This window comes from Pteropus vampyrus, unplaced genomic scaffold (genome assembly GCF_000151845.1).
Source record: "Pteropus vampyrus isolate Shadow unplaced genomic scaffold, Pvam_2.0 Scaffold276, whole genome shotgun sequence".
Taxonomy (NCBI): Eukaryota; Metazoa; Chordata; class Mammalia; order Chiroptera; family Pteropodidae; genus Pteropus; species Pteropus vampyrus.
This window is the reverse complement of record NW_011889057.1, coordinates 2,779,320-2,795,657: the sequence shown is the minus strand read 5'-3', so window position 1 is coordinate 2,795,657 and position 16,338 is coordinate 2,779,320. Positions and strand designations below refer to the sequence as shown.

At 49.4% G+C, this 16,338-nt stretch overlaps 1 protein-coding gene across 1 annotated transcript; it reads right to left on the bottom strand.

Annotated features, from left to right (window-relative positions):
* Positions 1 to 106: 106 nt before the first annotated feature.
* Positions 107 to 14,392, bottom strand: SPRYD3 (SPRY domain containing 3). The gene is made up of 11 exons (XM_011375849.2): positions 14,254 to 14,392; positions 12,426 to 12,572; positions 11,359 to 11,434; positions 10,741 to 10,865; positions 10,281 to 10,416; positions 9,246 to 9,431; positions 3,341 to 3,490; positions 2,858 to 2,915; positions 2,104 to 2,223; positions 1,845 to 2,017; positions 107 to 1,498 (listed from the first exon to the last, which is right to left on the bottom strand). The coding sequence occupies exons 1-11, from the start codon at positions 14,328 to 14,330 to the stop codon at positions 1,364 to 1,366; spliced, it is 1,383 nt and encodes a 460-aa protein (XP_011374151.1). The 5' UTR covers positions 14,331 to 14,392; the 3' UTR covers positions 107 to 1,363.
* Between the last annotated feature and the right edge of the window lie 1,946 nt (positions 14,393 to 16,338).

Sequence of the window (16,338 nt, the reverse complement as noted above, 5' to 3'; positions counted from 1 at the left end):
ATCTTTGAGCTCACATGGGTCCACATGTCCCAGTGAGCAAGATGACCCCACTTCCAGCCATGTCCCTAGCCCTACATACTGATAAAGGACTCCTGTGCCCCTGCCATGCTGATAAATACAGAAACTCCATCTTTATTGGCTGTATAAACATCTGTCTGTACATACATTTCATACATCATAGTGCAGGGCCTGAAGGGAGGGCCCAAGGTGAGGCCCCAGCAGCACAACAGCTCCCCCTTTCCCCAAAGCCCTACCCGCTCTGTGCAAACCAAGGCCATCAGCTCCTGCTCCCTCTTCCTCCCAGGAGAAGACACTGTATGCGGAGGCGGTCAGGGGTCAAGGGGGTAGGAAACAGGAAGGCTTGGTCAGGGAAGACACATGTTAAGTGCTAGAATCAAACACTGAAGCAAAACAGGCAACTGGCACAGGCAGCAAGCTGGGAGATGGGGTAGGGCAGAAAGGGGAGTGAGGGGCCAAGTTGCCCTCTGGGACACTTGGCGAGGACTCTGGGGTCTTGCCCTCTCCAAGGCAGGAGAGACATGCTCTGGAGTCTCAGCTTGCATCCCAGAGAACAAGAGACAAGCGTGCCATGGGTAGACCGAGAATGGAAAGGCAGAGATAGAAACTAAGACCCCAGTCCCCACGACCCAGCACCTGACAGCTCCTCTCTCAAGCCATTAAACACATAATGGGCACCCACTTACGTGTGTCTAACTAGGGGAGCCAGAGACACAGATTCTCCATGGGACTATGGTGCCTGGACAGGTGGTGAGAGAGAAAGCCAGCTCTCAGGACAAAGAACAGAAACCCTAGAGCAGTCTTCTTGGGACAGTAGTCAGTGGAAGGAGAGAAAGCCCAAGAGAACCCCCTAGCCCAGCCAGGGAGAATGACAGCAGCAACTGGTTCACACAACGAGAAGAGAGAACAAAAAAGAAAATGCAAAGAGAAATACTGTGGCAAACAGGACAGGGGCTGTCTCTATTCCATCCTCTGTAAAGCCTCAGGCCCAAATAGCAGCTGAGACAGGGTGCTCACTCCTCTCCACTCACATGGGCCAGTGGGAAAAGGGGTATGTGGAGCCCACTTACCAAAGCAAGTGGGACCCACCAATACAATACCACCATTCTGTGGGCCTATTCCTGTCCAACCAGGAACTCAGGCCCAGGGACAGATGACAGGGGCGGCACCAGGTCAGAAACATGGGCACAAAAGAGCTTGGCAGGGGCCTGATTTGGTTGAGATGGAGTGACTATATACCCCTGGGGCCTGCCAGGTAAACAAATCTTCAGAGAAGTTAGGAACTGGGTACCTGGTCCTGTAAAGGGGGAGAAGAGGGAGACGGGAAGATATAGGGGAGAAGTCCCTAGCCACTCAAGGGGTGCAGGTCCACTTTGACTTTCTCCCCACAGCTCAGCATTCCAATTGTGGGGAAGAAGCCTCCAGAGGGTACAACAGCATCCTTCTTCCCAATGATCTTGCCATTCCGAGTAAAGAAAACCTGGTGGGTAAAAGTGGGAAGAAGAGTGGAGCAGGCAGCTCTGGCCTCTTCTCTGAGGATGCTGGAGCTGCACAGGCCTGAACCCCACTCACTCCCAACTCTCAGCACTTTTTGTGGAGAGATTTGGGGTAATGCAAGGAGTGACCACAAGAGGGCGTCCTGAGGCTGGAAACCAGTCTTTCAACCAGTCTCCCCAACCCAGCAGCGCTCCTGTTACCTCAGAACAGGAACACGCCTACAGCAGTGCCAGCCCTTTCCCTCTTCTGGCTCCATTTTCTATTTCTACTAACGCCAGCCTTGCCTAGGCCCAAGAACCCTAGTCCAACCCTAACCCCTCCACACTCACCACCACCTTCTTGCCCTCATGCTCCTGCTCTATCTCTTCCCCATCTTCTTCCTCTTCCTCTTCCTCCTCTTCCTCTTCGCCTTCCTGGTGCAGGTACATGACATTCCGGACGTTCCGCACAGCTCGAGCAGTCGGGGACAGTATTACTGTGTCACAACTGTCATCACTGTCACCTAGGAGGCCAGGAAACCTAAGCACCTGTGGTACTGCCCCCTCCCTCTGCCCAACCAGCCTGGTTGGCCACCCTCATCCCACTCACCCTCACTGTCCAGAATGTAGTCCCGGGGGAACATGATTCCACAGCCCATAATGTCCCCTTTGTAACAGCGTGGCCCAAAGGGGTCCCCCACTCCACTGCCATGGAAGATCTTCCCATCATCTGTTGGAGGGGAGAAGACACACAGTGAAGGAGAGGCTGATACTCTACATTCTCAGAGCGACCCCTGCTTAAAGTTAATGCTACCTTACCTATCCTTTCCTCCCTCCCTGGCCCTGAGGAAGGGAGGAAGGAAGGTGAAACAAAGATGTAGAGATGCACTAGATAAAAAAAAAAAAAAAAAAAGTCTTAATGTCTGTCCACTCTAGGGGCTAAGGGGGAAACTCAGGGAGCTGGTCAGAGAGAGGAAACGGCCTGGGGAGGGGAAGAGAAGTGGGACCAGGAGCTCACAGATTGGCCTTTCTAAAGAAAGCCCCAAAGGAAATCAAGCAGACCAAAAAAAGAAAATGCAGAATCTGCAGGAAGGGCGCAGAGGGAGCCAACTCAGAGGCCTGGAATGTCCAGTTTGGGCCCTGATCCCCCGCCCCTGCTCTGCTCCCCTGGCTTTTAGAGCTGGGAGGAAAAACACAGATGAGGAGAAAGCACTAGCAGCTTGGGAAGGCAAGCAGATGGCAGCAGGGGAGTCTCTCCAGCCAGATACTGGAGACAGGCCACTTGTGAGGGGTCAGGAAAATAAATATCCCTATACCTCTATATCTCCCAAAACCCCAGCTTCCCCAGGACAGCCCCTGCTCACCTGCATGATAGGCTACAGACCCTCTACTCCAGCCAGGGTGCCTGTTCTTGGGATAATCCTGCAACAAGAAAAAAAAAAAAAATCTATGGTGCCACACACAAAAGAAAACAAGAGAGAGCAGTGTCTGAACCTTCAATCTTCTGGAATAGGCTACAACCAGAAGGCTGCTCACCACCCCGCAGCCTCACCCATTTCGGACACTTGAGATTGAAGAGAAAGCAAGGAAGATGAGAAAGGTTTTTGGCTTTCCCAGCTGGCTGCCACCACCGCACATCCAGGTCTCAGTGTGTGTGGTGCAGTCACGATATTCAGGTCCTAGGTCACTTGGGGTCTGTACCCTTACACGGCACACACACAAAACCCTGTTCTGTCTCAAGTTAAGACCCTCCCTCAACAACCTGGCCCCTGATTTCCTCGAGAACTCCCAGCCCCATCCCAACAGCCCCTGAGTTAAGCAGCTCTACAGGCAAAAATAGTGCCCACCTTCCGGGCCAGCCCCAAGGCGATGTAGCATTTCTCTCCCGGGTCCACGATCTCCACCTCGAAGTAGTGGCTACGGGTGCTCAGTGGGTGCCGGGCCTGGGCCAGCCCCACATCAACGATGCTTTTGCCCTTGCCCAAGTACTCCAGCAGCTGTGGGGGAAGTGCAGGGAGATAGGGAACAGGCTGACACCCGCCCTGGAAACCTGGTCCCAAGGCAGTCTGAGGACCAGTTTCCTGGGTCTGACAAAAAACCCTGGATAAAAGGGAAAGGATCCTAGAGATACAGTGTGGCCTCAATGTTCTAGGCAAGCACAGGGAGAACAGAGATGGGGTGGGGATAGCGAAGCTGGTAGCATAAGCAAGAGGGCTGAGCTCTTTACTGAATGCTGTACCCACCTGCCTACTGAGCCAAAGCCCTTCTCCTTGCTTTTAGGGAATGGGGAGAGCAGCACAGCAATCCAGATGGCAGAATGCCAGGAACCACATTCGGGGTCTCTAGGCTACGTCATCACTTCCCTGGACCTAACTCTGCTGGGAAAGGTCCTTCCAGGGTCCCCCGAACACAGAGAAAAGGAAAAGTGAAGATTAGGCTGAGAGGAAACCTGTCGACTTTCACAGGAGGCCTAATAGGGATAGATTAGGTACCAACTCCAGATGTTTTAGGGAGGGGAGATAAACTCAGAAGCCAATTCGGTCTGGAATGGGACCTACATAATTTCTCAGGATCTTTGTTTTACTTGGCTTTGAACAGAGATGTTCATAGCTGGATCAGAGAGGTGCTGAGGGGAGCCAGGAAACCCAGAAGGGTCAGCTCTACTCCTTCATTTAATGTGAGGGAGGGGAGCAGGCAGAACAAAACTAGGAAGGCAAGCTTTCCTGTTCCTGGCCCCTCATGACTCTTTCAAGTTGGAGCAGAGGTGTGAAGGGGGAAGAAAGGGGAGATGACTGATGGGCTCTTGGAGCTCTTCAGTCCAACGATGGTCCTGCCTGGGCATGATGAGGCAGCAACCCCCAATCTGGGAGGATTTATTTATCAGTTGTCATGGTTATAGTTGGCCTATGACTCAACCCCATCCTTTCTTTCCCTCACCCTCAGCATCACCTGGGATTCCATAATCCTTTTTTAATTAGCCAAAGTGCCCCTCAAGATTTTCTTCTACCTTCTCACTCTTCTAGCCCTGAAGAAAATACATTCCCTGGGGACCTTCTCCACTTCTCCCAGGCAAGCCTTAGGGTGCTGGCCTCTCATCCAGCAAAGAGCTCCTGCCTGAACAGGAAAGGAATTATGCTTGCCTGCACCGACCAGCATGGAAGTCTCTGTGCTTTTAGCAAAAGCAAGTCCTGCTTCCTCACTACCCTCTTCAGAGAGGACAGAAGGTCCCCTTCTCAGCTCTGGATCCCCTAAGGCCTGCCACCTCAATTCCATCCTCCCCACCTCACCCAAGAGAACTGGAGGTGGCGTGGGGGGATGGTTCAGGGGAAAAGCCAGAGACTTAAGGGAGACCACCTAAATCCATGCCCAGGCTGGCTCTTCTCTCATCCATACAGCCAGAGCCTTACACATCTCAGGTTACATTGGCTCTTTTCTATTTACACTCCTAGCCCAGTCTTCTCCAGTATATCACACTGCTGTCTTTCATCAGAGAGGGATCTGCTGCATCACCTGAATTTCTGTGTCCTTATTAAGGGCCACACTATTTGAATTGTGTTTATGGTTCTCTGCGTGTTCTCTGCTCGGCCTGGGTTCGTCCTCTGCATCTCTCCCCACAAGCCAGGAGGGGTGCGGCTTGATGCACATTAATGAGCTTTCACTCCATCCAGACTGAGCAGCCCCCAGCCCACCCAGCATTGCAGAACTGGGTGGGGGATCTCACAGCTGCCCTTACACTCCATCCAACTGGCCTCGGCATAGGAAACACAGTGTTTTCCACTTCCAGAGCCAAGAGAGCAGATCCAGACCCTGATCCTTGGGAAAAACCCGCCCAACCGTTCCTTCTACCTCAGCCCCGAGGAAGGCAGAGTTGCAGTTTTGTCTATAAATAGGGTGGGGATGCTTCCTTAAACTAAAAGGCCAGGAAAATGACACACTAACATGGGACTCTAAAACCCACTCTCCACTCCATGGAGCAGTTATGACTACCGCTGGCCTGGAAGACTAGATCCTTGTATATCTTGCCCTCTTCAAGAGAGGAACCACCCACCCCTCAGGGTAGAAGCTATCCCAATTCATCTGATCCTCTTGGATCTGCTCTCCTGCTCATGAGCAAAGTCCTCTCAATCCCTTCAGAGCTTTCTCAGAGGGGTGAGGTGGGGGAAAGTCTGGCCTCCCTGACAGATCCTTGTTTGAGTCTACTCCTCCCCTCCTTAGACTAGGGCTGTTAGGAAACTACAGGAGAAGAGAGTGAATTGCTAGAAGCTTGATGCTGGTGCCTCAGATGCCAAGTCTGAAAGAGAATCAAACAGACCAGAGTTCAAATCCTAACTCCGATTACTTACTAGCCACTAACCTTGAGCTAGTGACTTTCATTTCTTTAAGCCTATTTCTTCACCAGTAAAATCAGGATACTACTACCTGCATGTCTAAAAATAGGTGAGACGACTAAATGAAGTGAGTGTCAACTCCTTAGCAGAGCCTTGAGGCCAAACAGGTGGACTCGATGCCACAGAGTAGAGGCTCCAGACCAGAGTGCAAGGATCCTACTGCACCGCACCCTCTCCTTGTACCAGTAGCACCTTCTCAGCTTCTGCTCTCCTGTTGGTATCCGCCCTTCTCCTCGAGCCAACAAAGACCCTAATCCTTCTTGACAAGAGCAAGGAAGGGCTCAGTGCCCCGAGGGCCTAAAACAGCTGAAACAGGAACCAAGAACATGCACCTCACCAGCCAGCTCAGGCCCCAACATGGTCTCCTCCTGGGTTGGGTCCGTGGAGGACCCCTGGGAGGGTGAGGCCTCATTCACCCCGCTTTGTGTACTAAAGCTGTTACCCTGTCACTAAGGAGTTGTCAGAGGAGCTATGAACATGAAACAAAGACAGAATGAGTCTAATCCCCCAGCTTTACTGACTACCCCCCACCCTCCTCTCATTACCTCACTTTGCAAGGCCTGGGGGCAGGGATGAGGTGAGGGGCAACACTCCCATTCCTGAGCAACAAGAATTCTTCAACACCCTTAGAGCACTTGGGAGGGAGAACTCTTTAGGAGGGGAAACTGAGGCCACAGGAAGCAGGGGAGGAATCCCACTCAAGAAGGAACCAGGTATGTTGATATATAGATACTTAGATTAAACAAACATGACTAAAAATTAACAACTGTTGAATCTCGGTAGTGGGTATATGGATGTTCACTGTACTATTTTTTTCAACTCTTCTGTATATTTGGAATTTTTTATAATAAAATGTTGGAGGGGAAAAAAAAGGGTCAAGAATTGAATTTGCTCTTCTTTATGGGAAGAACCAGTGGGGAGGAGAGAAGATAGGATAATTGAGACTCCAAAACTGAGAGAAAGGACTAGGAGTAAAAGAATTCCCAGGCAGCCAAATAAACTCACCTAGAAGGGCCTTGGCTGAAGAAACTAGACAGGAGAATCCCAGGAAAGTGGGAACTGAAGCCCAGGAACTCTGGATTCATCTTAGGAGAAGGGGGCAGGAAGAGGGGAGATGACTGGCTACAGGAGAACAGGCTTAGGTAGAAGGTAACAGCACAAATTAGACAATAGAAAGGCAGTAGGTAGGGGTCAAAGAATGAATATCTGGGTTTAGTTCTGCTACTAATTCACTTTTTGACATTTCAGCAAGTCTCTTCACTTTTCTCTGGGGTTGTTTTTTCATCAACAGTACAACAAGAGGATAGTTGGGAATGTGTGGTTGTCACACTGATTAGGGGAGAGGGTACTAGCATCCTATGTCTGGGAGAAAGGATGCTAAACATCCTGCCCATCAAGGAACTGTCTCACCTAAAATGGCCACAGCCGTTGAACTGAGAAACCCTGCACTGGATGGCACCAAAGCCTCTCCCAAACCTTTATGGTTCTAAAGAGTGCTCTCCTGGGAACATCACCCAGGGCAGGAGAAAAAGGCTTCAACAACAGCAGAGGTCTGAGGTCTCAGGTAAAGGTCCCCCACACAGGGGAATGGAAAAAACTAGAAGGGCAAAGAGGAGAATCAGCTGTGCTAGACATAGAACTAGGAGGCACAGGCATGGCCCAAATGACCTCTCCCAGGCTCCTCCAGGCTAACACAACCCTGATGGCTGGGTCAGAAATACAGTGCATGGTCACAAGAGGGAGGTCAAGAAACAAATGGGGATAGGAGACCACAGGGATGGAAGAAACTGGGTGAGACACCCTCATTTGAAAGATGGGATAGTTGGCAAGAATAGAAGGCATATGTCCCTCAGGAAGCACATGTCCAAGTCTGCCCCAGAGAAGAGTGTTCAGGGAGTATTGTGCCCACCTTGCCAGCTATTGCAAGCTATGGTGAGGGTCTGAGAGATAAGCAAAGTCAACAGCTTATGTCTAAGAAAGAAAAAAAATTCTTCAATGCATGGCCTGAGGGCATGGGGTGGGGGAGAGGGCAGAGAGGAAGGAAGGCTATTTATAAATGTATACAGGATTCTGCATCAATTAGAAAAGATTGCCTGGGAGGGGCTGGGAGCAGAGTGGGGACAGGTCCAGGCACGGAAAGGATGCCAGGAAAACACTCTTGAGGAGAGGTCAGGGATGAGAGCTGGAACATAGCCCTGGCTTAGTCCCAAGTTCAACTCTGCAGATGTTGTCAAAATGATGGTGGAAAGTGAAAAGAAAGAGAAGAGATAAGGGTCAAGGAGTGGGCATCTAAAGCATCCTGGCTCTTAGCCACTGCAGTTCATAGACCCTTGTGTCAGGAGAGGGTGCAGAGAGTTAGGAGCAGGAGGGCACACTGTCTGCTGTTTTCCTTGAGTTTGACTCACCTTGAACTCCAGAAGGGGGATGGGGGGCGCTCCCTCATAATCCACTCCCACCCCCCACTGCTTCTGTTTTGCTATGAAAGACTAAGCTGAAAACAGCCTGGATTGGAGTGAGACGGCCAGAGGGTGGAGAAAAGGCTGAGCCCTGTACAAGAGGGCAGCAGAGGGACAATTCAAAGTGGGAGGCCTGGGCAGCCCACTAAAGGTCAGGGCAAGACCCCTGATTCAGCATCCCTTCACTCCCAACTGAGCATGAGGTGCAGAGGGGAGATATGAAAAATTTTCCTCTCTCAAGGTCCATAGGGTTGCCAAGAAAGTTTACGGTCCAGGGAAAGATTAAAGAAGGTATGACAATAAGATGTACAAAACAGCCAATTTGGGAGGGTCAAGGATTCTCACTGAATCTTTATGTGCCTCTATTCTCATCCTCTATAAAATGTAGGGGTAATACAGAAGAGATTAACATTGATGCTTACTCAACAAAGATCTCAAAGAACCTTCCCCCACATGCGTGGCACTTGTGACCACACCTGCCCCACAGCATGGTGAATGGAAAACCTGGGCCAGCTAAGCTGAAATCAAGCCTAAAGGGGCATCTGGGCATCCTGCCTCCCAATCTGCTCCAGCCTCTCAAAGACAGGTGTGCGGGGCAGCAGAGGACACCAGGTGCTGAAGGAAGCAAAAAAGGCAAAGGAGAACTACTATCTGTTCTAATAGTAAAGCTCTCAAATGAAGGGCAAGGGAAGAAAGAGAATCAGCACAAAGGAGAAAACAGATGAGGACTCAAAGAATCATTTCAAGGCCACGGGCTACTCTGCCAAAATTCCCATTTCCCTAAACCCTAAAAACGACATTGTCCTCACCTCCAATTCTAAGCAATTCAGCCAAGCTTATGTGGTCCACAGGTGTTCTGCCCAGCCCTCCCTACCCAACCCACTACTGCCCCACTGCCCCTTACTTACAGTTCCACAGACTCTGACATCATGCAGCCGGCCCCATTCATCCTCATAACTGTCCACCATCATGACACTGTCATCCTCACGGCCCAGCTCAGCATTGAGATGCAGCCGTACCTCCTCACCCAGGGAGTGCATGCCCACTGCTGGGAACAGCCCATCTGGGGACATGGGCATGATGGTGGAGCCCACCTGCAGTGGAGGGAAGGAAGGAGCTGACTTCTAACTCACTTTTCCATAGCTCATTTAATTCTCACAGGGTTCTTTTGACATGATGATGCAATAAATAATAATCACACACACTGACAGACAGTAAAACAGAGGTATAGAAAAATTCTAAAAGCTGTTAAATACTCCTGGCCAAGTAAGGTATCCAGAGAGCTAGAAGGCAAACACAGGTCTCTCAACTTGCTGCCAAATACTTTTGGTATGAGGGAGTGTGCAGTGGAGCAGGAAAGTACTGAGGCCTAGACACTGAGGGAGTAGGACCTCTCGGCCAAGGCCTGAGGAAGCAGTTTTCCCAGGGTAGGAAATGGTGCTGGGTAGGAAAAGAAAGAAGCCGTGTGGCTCTCTCCATGGGTTTTTATCTCATCTCTTCTCCACTACTAGTCTCTCCCTAAACATGGAAGGAGAAGTGAAACAAGGAAAAGAAAACACAAAAGGACACATCCTCGAAAATATTCTAGTGGAAAATCAGAGAAGACCTCCAGCTTATACAGCCAGGCCACAATCTCTTTTCTTCCTGCTCAAAATCCTCCCCCAAATCATCCAATTCTGTCACCCAGAACTTTTGCTCATCCTCCACTGTACTAACTGCCCCTCTGCATTTGTCATATGGATAATGTCCCAGCTTCCCCTGGGTAGGGGAAGTGCATTCTCCTACACACAAGAGACTTCAGAAGAACTTGACGCTGGACTGAAGGAGATGGGAACTAAGCCCGTGGGTCCCTGGGCAAGCCTCATCCAGCAGACTCTTATCACTCCCACAAATTCTTAAACAGCTTCAAGCTGTTTAAATCCTACTTGGGATTTTCCACTTACCCGCTTCCCATTTTTAGTGAAGAAGATCTGAGCAGTTTGCACATCAAAGGACACAGGCTCAATGCCACAGCCAATCCGGTCCCCGGAGTTGCACTTTGACCCAAACTGGCGGCCCTTGGCTCGGCCATTGTACAGCCTGTGGACAGAGCAGCACAGACACATGACCCAAGCCAGGCCTCCCGACTTCTCCCCAGTGTCAATAGCTGAGGCCACATCTCACTGCTCCCAGTCGCTCTGTGATGGAATCTACCTATGTCCTGGTGTGAGTCCCACCCTTCCCTCTAAGTCTGCAAACTTCTAAGTGTAGCCATCAAGCCACCTTTCTGTCCTAATCAGAAAAGTCTATAAAAATATCCCAAGATAGGTGAAGGAATAACAAAAGTCACTATGAGGCAGTCCTTTATATCTAAGATTCCTGAATCCAGAGGAAGAAGGTCAGGTTTCACAGGAGGCAACTCACTTGCCATCATCAGCATGGTAGGCTACAGAGTCAGGCAACCAGCCAGGCTGGTGATCCAAGCTGTAGTACTGAGGGACCAGCCCCACGGCAATGGTGCCACGGACCCCACTGTCCACAATAGACACCTGGAGGGAGAAGAGCAGGGCACAGTTAGCAGGGATGGGAAATGAGAACTGCTGGGGGTACAGGGGATGGGAGTTAGATATCAAAGAAGGCTGAGGCTCAAAGAGACAACACACATGGGAATCAGAGAAAGACAGGGCACTCAGAGGGAAACTGGGAGAGTGGGGGCCTATTTTACCATGATTACTTAGAAAATAATTTCCAATCGATGGAACAAGGTATGAGATGAAGTAGATGCCTGGATTAGGGAATAGGAAAAGACATAGGTTAAAATCCGGGATGTGGGTCAAAGTCTACTTAGATGAGGGGCAGAAGAATAGAAGGGACAGGGTGACAGGACTCCAGGGCACCTATCTCTCAGATCAGGCACCGCGCCATCCTGCGCTCTTTTTCCAGCCAACAGGACAGCCCTGATGGAAAATTAAAAGGCCCAGATCATGAATCTAGTTAAAAAACTCCTTAGAGCTTAATGATCTCACCCCCTGCTCTGCCCACCTCAAAGTAATTGCTGTCCTTGGTCAGGGGCCGAGAAGCCACATAGCAGCCAACTTCACCGGAGTTTCCATGGTAACTGAGGGAGGAATGAGTGGGGAGTTCCATTAGCAGCCTAGCCCAACAGTTGGGGGGAGGGCCTCAAGATCCCCAACCACCACCCTGCCAAGGCCAGCACAGAGGAGAATCCATTAGACCACACTTCAGGACATCTGCACAGACACCATAACAAGATACTCGAGGTCACCCACCCCTCCTGCTGCCTCCAGTCAGGGGCCAACCCACACCAGACCAATGCAAGCCTGGCTTCTTCATTTCCAGGGGGAAAAAAAGCAGAGATTCTCTTAATTGCCTATTATGGGTCTCACACTCCTGTCTAATCTCAATCCTTGATGCTGCAGCTTCAGCCCTTTTCCTTTGGCTCTGTCCTCAGAGGAACTGGAGAGAGGCTGGTCTTTATCCTCTCTACCAACGTCCTTTGTAGACTGGAAGACAGTTATTCAGTCCCCATGCCTGTTTTCCTGTCTCTAGGCTAAATAGCACTACTTCTTTCTCTCTTTAGTGACAACTTTGTGAGAGAGTTAGGCTCAGAAGGAGTCAAAGAAGGGGTTCGAGCCAGAAAAGAGAGAAAATAAACGCACACACAAACTAAAGGGTTGTGGAAGGTGGTGGGCAGGATGCTCTATATAAATGCCTCTCCCCAAACAGAAAATCCACTGCCTCTGAAATGGCCACTCTTCACCTAAGGCAACCCTGAGACGTAGGCAGGAGACCCAGACACTCCACAGACCCACTGGAGTCCTCTCAAAAAGTTACTTGGGCAACTCTTGAGGCCTCAGCAGTCTCCTGTCTCTCACATAACTGCTTCCAATGCAGACCAGGACAGTGACCCAGAGACACAGGCAGAAGAGAATGCAGGGGGAAGCAGCACACACCACTAAGGAAAACCTCAAGGTCAACATTCTCCTCCCAGTGCAGTGTAGACTGTCCTCTGCCTCTGAAAAAAACCCCTTTTCATCTCTAAGATCTAGCACAGAAAGGAAAATGTAAAAACACTCGCCTAAACTCACCTCAAAGTGTCTCCATCTACAAGAATGTGTTTGAACCTCTCCTGATACCGGAAAGCCCGGACCTCCCGAATCTCCCGGATCCGCCGGCGCCAATTCAGAAACCGGTAGTGCAGGTTGAGGTCATCCATCTTGTTCATGAGAACAAACCTGCAGGTGGGCAAAAGGGGCTTAAAAAGGGAGCAGGGCCCTAAGCAAAGCACCTCAGCCTGTTTGACCTAGAATGTGGAGAAGGCACTGGACTTAAAGCTAGTTGCCAAGATTGACCACAACAATCCCCATCTTCGTCCTTTCATTCAACATTTACTGAGCTCCCACTATGTGTACTGTTCCAGGTGCTAGGGATACACTGTGAAGAAGATGGATGGGACTTCCATTCTAAGAGGGCTTCCATTCTAGTCTGAGGTGTGACAGAAAATAAAAACGCATGAGAATGTTAGATAGTGGGGAAAAAAGCAGAGTGAGGTGATAAAGTATACGGGGTGAACTCCATCTAAGGAAAGCCTCTCTGAGAAGGTAACATTTGAGTTAAGAAGGAGCCAGGCACGTGACAAGCCCCAGAAAGAGCAATCCAGGCACAGGCGACGGCCAGGACACAGGTCTTGGGGTAGAAGAGAGCTGGCATGGTAGAGAAATAGAAAAGCCAGTATGGCAGGTGTGTAGGGAATGTGAAAGAGAATGTACAAGAGGATGAGAAGGCAGGAGCCAGATCGAAGACCAGGGGTCCTCAACTCCCAGGGCCGTGGACTGGTACCAGTCCATGGCCTGTTAGGAACCGGGCAGCACAGCAGGAGGTGAGCAGCAGATAAGCAAACGAAGCTTCATCTGTATTGGCAGCCGCTCCTCAGCACTAGCATCACCGCTCGTCAGGCATTAGATTCTCAAAGGAGCACAGGTCCCTGGTGCCAAAAAGGTTGAGGACCACTGCTATAGACCATAGTTAGGAGTTTGTATTTTATTCCAAGTATGATGGGAAACCTATTGAGGGTTTTAAGCAAGGAAATGACATGATGTTAAGGTCTGTCTGGTCTTAAAGATCATTTAGGCTGTTGGTTAAAGAACTGATCATAAGAGCGAGAATGGCGAACAATTAAGAGGTTGTCACACCAGTCCAGATGTGAGATGGCATCCACTAAAATAGTAGCAGTGAAGACTTAGAGTAGGATGATTCCATCCTGGTATTTAAAGCACCAACTGGTGCTAACATATGAATGAATGAAAGAATTTTTTCTGGGAGCCAGAAGTGAGAAAAAGGTGCGCTACTTTTCTCTTTCCATCCCCAAACCCTGATACAGGGGTCCCATCAAGGCCTGACAGTGCCCTGCACACAGTAGGTGCTTAGTAAGCCTTGGCTGGGCTGAATTCAAGCCCAATGCGCGTACTAAACCCTTTAGCAGTAGCTACAAGCCACCAACCAGGTGACTAGAAAGGTAGGCACCTGCAGGACAGCGGTAGGACTGCCTTCCCGGCACTCGGCCAGGATAGACCAGAGGCAGATGTTGGCGCCCCAGACCTAGGGGCATGTGATTGCCCAGAACTCCACAGCCATGACACCGGACAGGGGCGGCCGCAGCAGGCCCCGCCTCCATCCTGGGCACGGCCTGGTCACTCAGACGAGACCCGGGGGCAATGCGGCCAGGCTGTCAGTGTGACTACGCCAAGTCTCCCCAGGCCCCACACCCGGCCGTGGGTCCTGAGGGAGTAAGCCCCAGAGACCTGAGCGCAAGGCCCCGCCCATGAACCCGGAGCCCCAGGCCAGGACCCCCGCCTCTCGCCTCAGACTCTAGGGCGACCTGAGACCTCTGGGACACCGCCCCCGATCTCCGCCTACCGGGGCCGCCGCGTCCTCCTCATCCATAGGCCTCTCAGCTCGCTCTCTAGCTCTTCGGCCGCCGCCACCACACACATCCGGGTCCCCGCCCTTCCTACGCTCTCCGTCGCACGCCCCTCACCACCATTCCAACCAATCCGAAATGGCCTAGGATGAGAGGCATCTGCAAGAGCCAATAATAGGGCGAGGCAGGGTCGGGGCGCGCCCCGGTGAACCGGTACCTAGCGTTGGGCGGGGTCTGGTAAACCCGAGTGTCTGGAGGATGGGAGGCGGCGTCGTGGTGCGCGGGAGACGTGCTGGGCGGCTTTGGCATTGACAGGGCGGTCAAGGGATGGCTCCTGCCATGAGCGAGGCAATCGGAGAAGAACACTGCGCACCTACAAATACTGCGTTCCCTGAGCGCTCGTTCTGTGCCAGATCTGATGCTAAAAGCTTTGTGGGAATGTTCTTTTAATTTATTCAACAATCTTATGAAATGAATCTTGTTATTAGCTCCTTTTTGCAGATGAAGAGCCTGAGGCTAGCCTCCATAGTTTGTACGCTTAATGTAACAGTATGCTTTATATTCTCCTGATCTATGCTATTACCATGTGCTTTATATTCTCCCGAACTCCATTTCATGTCACCTTTCGCACATTCTGGAAAGGGCATTCCATTCTAGGAGAAGAGAACTTCAGATGCAAAAAGCGCAGTGGCAAGAAATGTCATGCAGTTCAGGAACAGAGAGGTTTGGTGTGACTTAATGAAAGTTAGACTGGAGTCATAATGTGAAGGAAAGAAGGACACTAATATTTATTGAACCCCTACTGAAGGTTGTTAATCGCCATTCTGAGGAGGACTTCCCCAATTTCCTCCCATCATCGAATTTCTTTTCCAGATAGGAAGGTTTTCCCCGTCTGTGTCCTCATATTATGTCTTTTACATCTCATTTATAGGACTTATTACAATCATACTTTTATTATTAAAGTTACTTCCGTATGTCAATCTGTCATTGCCTGACTGTGAGTTCCTTCAGACCCCGTGATTTATTGTAGGTACTCTACAAATGTTGAATGAAATGGAAACCATCATCATGTGACCGCTTGGCATACTGGAAATAAGACCCTGGATTACATAGTTCTGAAAAGTTACTCTCCCCAATTCGTCTCCAGCTCCTTCTGTTTCCTTTATTTCTTCTCTTCCACTTCCTCTTCCTGAGCTATGAAAATAGCCCGTCTAATGGGTATGTAGTGATATTCCATTGTGGTTTCAATTTGCATTTCTGTAATGACTAATGATATTGAGCATCTTTTCACATGCTTATTTGCCATTCATATATCTTCTTTGGTGAAGTGTCTGTTCAAATCACTTGCCCATTTTAAAAAATTGAGTCATTCTGAAAGTTCTTTATATATTCTGGATTCAAATTCTTTATCAGATATATGGTTTACAAATATTTTCTTCCAGTCTGTGGCTTGTCTTCTCATTCTATTAACAGTGTCTTTCAAAGAGCAGAAGTTCTTAATCATGAAAATGTCCAATTTATCAAGTTTTTATTTTAAGAATCATGCTTTTGGTGTTCTATGTAAGAAATCTTTGCCTAACCCAAGGTCACAAAGATGTTACCCTATGTTTTCTTCTGGAAGTTTTATGATTTTAGGTTTTGCATTTAAGTCATAATCCATTAAATTATTTTTATTTTGAAACAATTTTATATCTGCAAAAATAGTACATGGGATTCCATATACCTTTCACCCAATTTCCCCTAATGTTAACATCTTACATAACCATAATACAATCATTGAAACCAGGATATTAACACTGGTACAATACTGTTAAATAATTTCTAGACCTTATTCAAACATCACCAATTATCCCACCAATGTCCTTTTTCTTGTACAGGATCCAAACCAGGATCCCACATTACATCTACTTGTCATGTCTTGTTAGTCTCTTCTGTCTGGGACAGCAGTTCAGCCTTTCCTGAAGAGTATATGCCAGTTATTTTGTACAATTTCCCTCAGTTTCATTCTATCTGGTTTGCTCATTATTAGATTGAGGTTATGCTTTAACAATTTTCTTGAGATAAATGATTCATTTTGAGTT

Bases quoted from the DNA above. Each gene is read 5' to 3' on its own strand.
- SPRYD3 (XM_011375849.2), bottom strand. From the start codon at position 14,330: ATGTGTGTGGTGGCGGCGGCCGAAGAGCTAGAGAGCGAGCTGAGAGGC. The intron at 2,916-3,340 runs GTGGGCACTATT...TTCTTGTTGCAG, and splicing joins CCTTGGGGCTGGCCCGGAAG to GATTATCCCAAGAACAGGCA. The intron at 2,018-2,103 runs GTGAGTGGGATG...CTGGCCTCCTAG, and splicing joins CTACATTCTGGACAGTGAGG to GTGACAGTGATGACAGTTGT.